The sequence below is a fragment of the Pinus tabuliformis genome, chromosome 2_1 (assembly GCF_031772625.1).
Source record: "Pinus tabuliformis cultivar Carrire ecotype Pingquan chromosome 2_1, CPIR1, whole genome shotgun sequence".
Classification (NCBI taxonomy): Eukaryota; Viridiplantae; Streptophyta; class Pinopsida; order Pinales; family Pinaceae; genus Pinus; species Pinus tabuliformis.
The window spans coordinates 643,401,689-643,411,443 of NC_142299.1; the positions used below are offsets into that span (position 1 = coordinate 643,401,689).

The 9,755-nt window shown below is 38.3% G+C and overlaps 1 protein-coding gene across 1 annotated transcript; it reads left to right on the forward strand.

Annotated features, from left to right (window-relative positions):
• Window positions 1-4,957: 4,957 nt before the first annotated feature.
• Window positions 4,958-7,778, forward strand: LOC149202216 (uncharacterized). The gene is made up of 2 exons (XM_089401520.1): window positions 4,958-6,375; window positions 6,785-7,778. The coding sequence occupies exons 1-2, from the start codon at window positions 4,958-4,960 to the stop codon at window positions 7,776-7,778; spliced, it is 2,412 nt and encodes an 803-aa protein (XP_089257646.1).
• Window positions 7,779-9,755: the final 1,977 nt, after the last annotated feature.

Here is a 9,755-nt window from a genome sequence, read left to right on the forward strand (position 1 = left end):
CCTCAAAGATGCAGTAAAAGGGAAGATGGGACCTCAAATACAAACAAAACAACAAGCCACTACTCCCGGTGCCTACATCGTCGAGCAAACAACTCAGAACCCTGCATTATCGATTGCTATACTTGAGGTAAATGAAATATGACGATTATTTATCTAAAGCAATGATATGCAAGTTTAATGGGTTTTGGCCCAAACCAGAAGCCCTTAGTCAATGGATTTACTCCAAATGGACAGAAAACTGTGATATACACCTCTAATCAAAAGGATTTTTCATTGTCAAATTCTACTCTGTCAATGACAAGGAATATGCATTGAACGAGGGACCACGGTTCTGGGGTAATGCTAACCTTTTCATGACATCATGGTTTCCGGAATTTGACCCAAGCACCATGGTGGTTTCCAAAATGCCTGTGTGGGTAAAACTATATAACCTACCTCTGCACTTTTGGCACATTAAAGTATTAGCAGGCATTGGCAATGCTTTGGGGAAATTCTTAAAAATAGACAACGAGCGCCTTAGCAAGGACATCTACACTTTTTCCAGGATTTGTGTGGAGGTTGATCTCAGTCAAGGTTTACCAGACCGCATCCTCTTACTCCACAACGAAAAGCAATTATCCCAGCCACTTGATTATGAAAATAATGCCTTCAGATGACGCGTTTGTCGTCGAACTGGTCATCTAAAAAGCGTGTGCCCACAAAACAAAAAACACAGGAAAAGAAGACAACCACCAAAAGCCGAAAGGATGGCAGTTTTCAGCCACTCCGGTAGATGACATAGAAGAGGAAGAAAACACAGAAACTACCACAAACAACATATTCCAAGAAACAGAATACCCAGGAAATAACTCAGATCCCAATGAACAAAGCATCCTATTCAGCTCACAAAATGATGAAAATCAGAACTGCTCCGCATTAGTTCCAAGGACAACCATTCCACAGCAGCAAAGTGAGAAACTCATTCCAAGGCAAGAAATTGGTGGCAGCAAGCGAGCACACTCTACAAAAAGTTTAGACTCTGAGAAAGAAACCCCAGCTGCTACCAAAGAGGCTCAAATGTCTATTGTAACATCCACTCCCAACACTGGAGGTTGGCGGAAAGTTGAAAAAAAGAAAGGTAGGAAAGCATAGATAGTCATTAATTTATTGGTTTTTAGATCTTGATGTATCAGGACAATTTTTATAAAGCATATGCTGTTACAACGTCTACAACATGTAATTTTGCTCAATATGAATAAAATTACAATTTTTCCACGGGGAAAAAAAAGATCCCTTCAATTTATCTCCCTATTGTGATGAATGGGAGGTGAGGTTGCTCATATGAGCATTGCAACGTGCACGTTTGGCATCCATGGAGACCATAATGTGATAGAAGGGGTATGAGCCCCCTCCTCCTATGTGTGCTAGGGAAAGAAACCCTAGATAACAATAACCCTAGCAGAGAAAAACATTTCTTATTGGAGAAGGTACAATTAATCAAGGGTAGGTGCATTATGAACATGAATAGTTGAATCAATACTACTCAAAGGACAACAACAATTGGTGAACTTAGACTTAAAATTGTAATCCTAATATTCTCTATATCTTTTGTGAGGTAGCCTTTCTTCAAGGCTCTTTGTTAAGCTTTATACAAATAGTTTTTACATAAAATCAATGCTTAGTAGTCAACTTTTTGGATAAAGAAGGAAAAATGTCATAATAATATATTGTATAGAAATATTATGTAAATTTGTACTTATTTTTTGCTTTTACATGTAGCCTTATATTAATTCAAAATTCAAACATTCTTATAAAAAAAAATTAAATCTATGAACCCTTATTTAAGAAAAAAAATTGCATAATAAAGTATAATTTTTTCAACAAAATTATAACTTCCATTTGTTTGTGTTTTTAAGAAAGCACACACAGGTTTATTTATTTCATGTATTTTTCTTAACTACGGGATTTTTCCTAGATCATAAATTTTCATGGTCATATATTACAATCTTTTGCATAATTATTAGTGGTAGCTGAGCCAAATGTTTGTTCTTTTGCTTAAATTTTAACTATTAGGATTTTCCTAGATAATCAATTTTCATGGGCATATATTACAAACTTTTGATTAGGTTATATGCATGTTCTTTTTGTTTTATACTTGAGTAGTTTTTTATCCATAAACATAGAAAACATTTACTTTGCATATCTCTAAATCAATTGAATTGGAATATATTTGAGATTTCTCGTTATTCAAAAGTTTGAAGATCATTTTTTTGTGTATCTCTAAATTGATTGAATTGAATATATTATTTGGCAAGATATGTAATGTTATAATAATGTGTGGGTGCCTGGTGGGATTTCTCATGATTCGAGATTCATATTAACAGAAAGATTGAAGTGATGAAATGAAAGATAGATATATGGGAGGCTCTCCATGGTATATGATGCCAAAATAAATTTGTGGAGATTCAACCACGACATTGGGTGGTCGACTATGTTTCACCCCATCCCACTTAATGCAACGACAGAAAATATCTTTCGAGAGAGAGTTGAAAATATGTTTCGAGAGAGAGTTTTCTTCTAGTAGGTAATAGAGACATTTTTCTTATGTCATGGGGTGGCGTGGCGTGGCGTGGGAGGGTGAGTGATAGCATGTTTTATTATAAAGTAAGGAATAAATAATGGGTAGTGGAAGGTGATTGTCTAAGAGAGATACATGGATGCAAACTTTCATGGAAATAAATGTTTGCGTGTCTCAAATTTGATAGTAAAGTTAGTTTTTCATACTAGTTGGTCAAACTCCTTTTTTTACATGATATTTTTTATTATTTTATTTTCACAATTTACTAGAATCATAAAATACCAATTTATCGAATGTATGTGGGTTGCAAGAGATGTACCTCCCTTTATATACTTAAACATGTGCAGTTTGCATCAGCCATTTTTGGATAACAATTCTCAGTTTTTTTTTTTTCTCTCAAGAAAAATTGTAATTTCCAGTGTCAAACGGCATTCCGTATATGCACCATGTGCATTGAAAAAGTAGGTTGATATCCACCAAAACCAAAAAATAAAAGGTTTGATCAGCAAGCCTTATTATGTTCATGATAAAAAAATTATGAAATAGAATCAAAATATACGAGCCTAATTTACATGCCCTATCATGTATATGAATTGCTTGAAAAAGATAAGAAAAAGCGTTAATATATACAATAGCCACCCAAATGTACTGGGAAATAACATAAATAAAACAATACTTAAAAATAGATTAACCCTCTTACTTCTCCAATCGCAAGCCCCTTACGAAGGGCTTGTGATAGAACTCTGATTTTGAATCTCCTATCTTCTCAGTGATCTTTCAGGTGCCCAAATCTTGTAGAGCGCTAGCATTAGATAAGGATTATGTTGTTGTGTTTCTTTCCATGTACATGTGACAACCCGATATATAATCCAACGCTTGTTTTAGATGAAAAATCCCTTCTAAAATAGGAGACAATGTCTGCACGTGACATCTCTAAATATTATTGAACCAATTTATGATGATCATAGAAGCTCCAAGAATTTGTATCTGACAATATTCTTTCTCAATAGCAAATAGGAGAAGAAGCTTAACACCAAGTATTTTTGCATAATTGTTGGATCCTCTGCCCAATCCACTTTGAAGGTTGAAAGAACAATTTTCCTATACGTAGAGAACGGTGCCCCCTCCACATTCATCGTTCGATAAAGAGAGGCCCCATCAAAATAGGCCCAAGTGAGAGAATAATCAATATCTTTTGCAATTATATTACGTGGAACATGCGCAAATTTGAAGTTAGGGAGAAGTGAATAAATAGCCAAAACCTATGTTTCCACATTATCGAGGAAGATTTGTCCTGCAAATGCCATTATTTCAAGAGAGCCATATGCCCAAATTTATGATGGGAGTTAGTCTTCTATACTTCTTTGGAATAGCACGATCTCACCATAACTTCCATGCATCAGTGAAATTCTCATTTTGCTAGCTTGTAACAACACCCAATTTGGTTTTATCAAGGCCCATACTCTACCCAAAATGGGCAAGAAAGGAATAAGTGATCCATCATTAACTCCACAACTTTACATAGGATAATTCATTGATATTTTTATTGACATTTTTTTGTTTGTATTGTACATAATGATTGCTTTATTTAAACACCACAAACATTTCTCATCTAGAATTTGTTGATAGTTGTGAATCTCTATCGATTTATGGAAATTTAGTCATTAATCATTTCTAGCATGAAAAACTTTGAGGTTTATAAAAAATAATGTAAGATTTTTCCTTAAATAGAGTTTGTAGAGGTTTCTTGATTTCAATTATTTTTAATGCCTCGATATTATTTAAATATTTATTTTTCTTATTTCAATTTAGTTTATGGTATTTGTTTTTTTTTAACAATTTTTTTGTAAAATTTGCCATTGATGTTTATTAATTATCCAGAGAACATTTTAGCTTAAATATTCTCAAAAATCATTTTCAAAAAACTACCATCAAAACTGTAGCTATTGACGGATAATTCTTCTTATTTACTAGTCCTACCAAAATATATTTTGTACCTGATCACATATATTTTTTCTAAAGACTATATTTCTAACATAAAATTAAAGGTGATACACTATATCATGTAAGTAGAAGTATAAGAGATGATTTCCAATTTATATGACTAGTGAAAAAATTATATGACTAAGGAAATAGAGATTGGCATTTGTTGTAATACTTTAAGAGGGAGAAGATTGAAGAGAAGTTTTCACTAATTTTTATGTTAAGTTTTTGTTTCACGCTAATACTTTCATTCCATAACGTTGCTTTACAAACTTATCTTTATGTTAAGATATTACAGATTGATATATTTTCCTATAACATAGTTTATTTACAATTAATTATTTTGATAAACATTCTCCCTTTTGAGAAAGACCTGAAATTATTCTGATACAAGAAACCAAACAAAGTCAAAGCGAAATGCAGAAAATTGTAGATGCCCAAAAAAACTTCTCAGGGGCCAGTAGCAACTCCGGAGGAGCATCTGGAGGAATCACAACCATGTGGAATAATCAACACTGGGATTGCAAGTCATCCTTCCTCAATCAAAACTGGTTAAGGACCAATCTAAGTAACAAAGAAGAGAGCTGTGACCTCATCATTTACAATGTCTACATCCCCAATCATTATCGAGAAAAGGAACAGTGTTGGAAGGATCTGAAAGAAGATATAGATAACGAGCAGAACCCAAATGTCATACTAGCTGGAGACTTCAACTTAGTCCTCCACGCGAATGAGAAAAGAGGGGGCAATTTCACCTTCGACCCCTTCAGAAGTCAGATGGAAGGGATAATGTCCGAACATGAATTGATGGATATTATTCCAAAAAATCGAAAATACACCTGGAATAATAGAAGGTTGGGACCAGGCAATATCATGGAACGATTGGATAGAATTCTGGTTAATGTCTCCCTCCTTTCCTCCTTTGCTGCTGGTCACACAAAAATTCTCAGTGCTACGGCTTCAGACCACTTCCCCATCCTCTTAACGTTGGACTCCCACTCTCAGCTGGGACCAATCCCGTTCAGGTATAATCCTCTGTGGCGAGACAATGCTGAGGCTGAAGCTATCATAGAAGCAACCTGGAAACATCATGTAGAAGGCTCTCCTAGCCATATATGGGAAACAAAAATCAGAAGCACAAGAAAAGCCCTCAAAGACTGGGCAAAAGTCAGCTATCAAGAGCCAGAAAAGATTAAAAAAAAAATACAGCAGGACTTGGAGGAAATCCAAAAACAAATTGAAGATCAAGGGTTCACCCACCAGCTAAAAAGCAAGGAATGGGAAACACAAGGGCAGCTAATGCACATCAAGAGAGCGGAAGAAATCAAGTGGAGAATTAAATCAAGACAACTATGGCTGAAAGAAGGAGACAAAAACACGGCTTACTTCCACAAGCAAGCCACAGTCAGAAAGGTAAGAAACAATGTAAATGCTATTACGGACAGTCAAGGCAGCCAACATAACGACCAAGAATCCATCAAAAGAGCTGCCTCCCTTCACTACAAAAGCCTCCTCACGGAAAATCAAGAAGAAACCGACTATGCTGCGTTGTTACAGCATCTTCCGAAAGGCATTTCTCAAGAGGCGAATGACAGTCTAAACCGAGAAATAACGGAGGAGGAAATCAGAAAAGCTATCTGGACCCTGCAACTGGACAAGTCTCCAGGCTCAGATGGTTTCCCAATCAATTTTTACAGGGATCATTGGCATCTGATAAGAAAAGACCTTGCAAAGATGTTGAGGGGAATTCAAAGAAAAGGGAAAATGGGGGGTTTCACAAATTCAACCTTCCTCGCCCTCATTCCCAAGGAAAAACGTCCCACTTCCTTCTCCAGGTTTCGACCAATTTCATTGTGTAACTCCTCTTATAAGATTTTCACGAAAATCATAGCTTCTAGACTCCAACCCCTTCTTCCATCCCTTATCTCTGAAAATCAAGGGGGCTTCATATCTAATAGGCAAATTCATGACACAATTACCTTGGTCCAAGAAGCCATTCATTCCAGCACTTCTAGGCAAGAGAAAGGTTTTGTCCTCAAGCTCGACTTAGCCAATGCATTTGACCGGGTAAGACACTCCTTCTTGTTCGCTGTCTTGAGGAAAATGGGATTCAATTCTGCCTTTATTAGTACCATTGCCGCTTAATGGGCGCCCTTGTGATGCTTTCCAATCCTCCCGAGGGTTAAGGCAAGGCTGCCCTCTCTCCCCTTATCTCTTTATTCTTATGGTTGAATCCTTTAGCAGTGCTCTAGATCAAAACAGAAGAGCTGGCCTCATCTCCGGCATCAAATTCGGGAACGGAGTCAAGAACATCAACCACTCCCAATTTGCTGATGACACTCTGCTAATTGGAGGAGCATCCACTACCATTGCAACGCGCTTCAAGATTCTCCTCGATCAATTTATGGAGTACTCAGGGGGAGAGGTCAACTTTCAAAAAAGTTGCATCTATGGCTGGAATATTTCCAACCAAACTGCTCACAGCATCGCCAACATCTTTGGAGTTGCCTACAAAGCAAACTGGGACCACTTCACCTACCTTGGGATGCCGGTCACCCTGGGACCATTAAAAGCTGCTACTTGGAATGAAATAATAGACAAAGTCAAGAGGAAGATCCAGCAATGGGGAACTCAATGGCTCAATCCAGCAGGCAGAATAATTCTACTCAAATCAGGTATATCCTCTTTACCTCTATACCGATTTACTCTTTATCAAGCTCCTGCTACATTTCATCATAAGCTGGAAATCGCCCTCCGAAATTTCTTATGGCAAGGATGGAAAAAAGAAAAAAATAGATTTAATTTGGTCAGTTGGAAAAGTGTAATCCAATCTCAGGACAGAGGTGGTCTGGGAATTAGAGCCCCCAAAAACCTAAATTTGGCATTTGGGATCAAAATGGCCTGGAGGTTAATCAATGAACCAAAAGCTTGGTGGAAACAGGTCATAGAAAGCAAATACCTCAACGGCAAAAGGCAAAGACTTCTTGAAATAGACATTCCCAACAGAGATTCCACCAAAATTTGGCATCTCTGCAAGAAAGCAATCCCCTTCCTCAATCAAAACACCTCAAAGATCCCTGGAGGAGGGGACAGCATCAACTATGCTACTGACAAGATAATGGGTCTTCAACCTCTAAATACAATAGAAGAAGCCATCCCTTTTATACTCCATCTCAATAGTAAAGGCATCCAGAGGCTAGACCAAATATCGAAATGGGATGTAGATACAGGAGCCTAGACTAATTGGGAATTTCCAGCCACTCCATCAGCTCTAGAAGCAAGCCTCAAAGCCCTCCAAAAAAATCTTCAGAACAGAGCCCCCATAAAAAAAGGAGCAGCAGACGGATTTCGATGGGATCCCACGGGTTCAAGCTACACCATCAAGTCTGGTTATCACTATATCTGTAATAGCACTTATCAGATTCCCATTTGGAACCAATGGAGGATAATCTGGAAATCCGAGGCCATCCCCAAAATCAAATTCTTCACCTGGCTGTTGCTAAAAGGCAAAGTCCTCACATCTGAAAACTTAAGAAAGAGAGGGATCAACGGTCCCTCAAGATGCCCCAACTGCTGCTCAGCAGAGGAAACAATTCAACATTTGTTCCTTGACTGCCCCTTCGCCAAGAGATGCTGGATCAATTTGTCCAACTTGGGCAATATAAAATGGCAACCCCAACAGAACATTTCAGAGACAATACATGAATGGAGAAAGAACTGCCCATGGAAAAACAAGAGGAGTAAGATTGTTAAAAGAATTTGGGCTATCATTCCTCATAACCTACTCTGGAAAATTTGGCTCACAAGAAACAAAAAGATCTTCCAAAACAAAGAGAGCAATGTTCGAACGACATGCAATAAAGCCCACACCTTGGCGCAAGAGACAATAGCAGCAAAGTATAAAGGAAAAATCCAAGCAGTAGATTACTCAGTGGAAGAAAGATCAGTTATCAGGCACATACTAGACCGACCAGGTCAACATCAGGATACTCAGAGAACTGATAGACAGCAGCAAGCACAAACCAGGGAGTGGGAAATCAGACTCCCAATTCAGGATTACAAGATGTGGATTCAGAGCAGTAACTGTCCAACTCTATACTTCGATGGTGCATCAAAGTCCAACCCAGGACCAGCAGGAGCGGGAGGAGTTATATTAAATGAGTCAGGGGATGAAATCTGCAGTTATGAATGGAGCTTGGGAAGAAAAACAAACAACAATGCAGAGGCATTAGCCCTTTATCAAGGTCTAATACAATTAAAAAATATGGGTATCAGAAAGGCATTAGTTTTTGGGGACTCTACAATAATTATTCGCCTCATGAACTACAAACAACGATCTCCCAACAGTAACCTCCAACAACACATTGAGCGCATCAAACTCCTCCTCAATCATTTTGAAAACATCAAATTCTATCACATTCTTCGCACGCTAAATACGAAAGAAAACAAGTGCGCGAATAATGCAGTGGGAAAGCAGGAAGGTGTGTTAAGGCACAACAATAGAGAAACTTTTCAACCCCTGCCATGACTCAGAAAAATCCTGGTACTGCCCAGTTTCGCTTGTTCATCAAGTGTGCGAAGGGCATGGTCTCCACAGTCGCAGAACAAACTGCAGAAAGTGTATTATGCACAACCAGTCAAATCCGAACCTCGATAGAGGTAATCACCTGTCAACAAGGAAAAACAACTCAATTCAGCGCCGGCACAAGGCTTGAAAATACAGTAAACGGAGATTGTCTGAAAGATTTGGGGCAGAACCTCACCATTCTCGTGATTCCGACTCCAGTTTGGCATTCTACCCATTGTTTGATCCAATCTATAAATGCGAGCATCAGCAAACAAAGCGTTGCCTATCGCGATCAAGAGACTGTGCAGCAACATCTGTTTGAAGCAGGCGTTTTTACTCAGAGTCTCAGAAGGAACAATCCTCTGGTATCGCCTCACTTTATTCTGTCTAGTTTCATTCTAACTACTGTTGCGGTGATCTACAGGAACGCTCAAGTTTGTCTCTGCAGGGCGTCTCGTCTAGCTGCTCCTCCATCTTTTCATTCTGCGCCCACCTCTCATCGTCTTTGTCCGGCGTTCACAGTTCTTCCCTTCTCATTCTTTCTCTGTCTCTATTCCTCTCCCACCGTCCGTCTCTACAGCGAGCTCTCTCCAGCTCCCTCCACTCTCCTTTTCTCCGCCCTCACCTCTGATATTCCCTTCTGCCCCA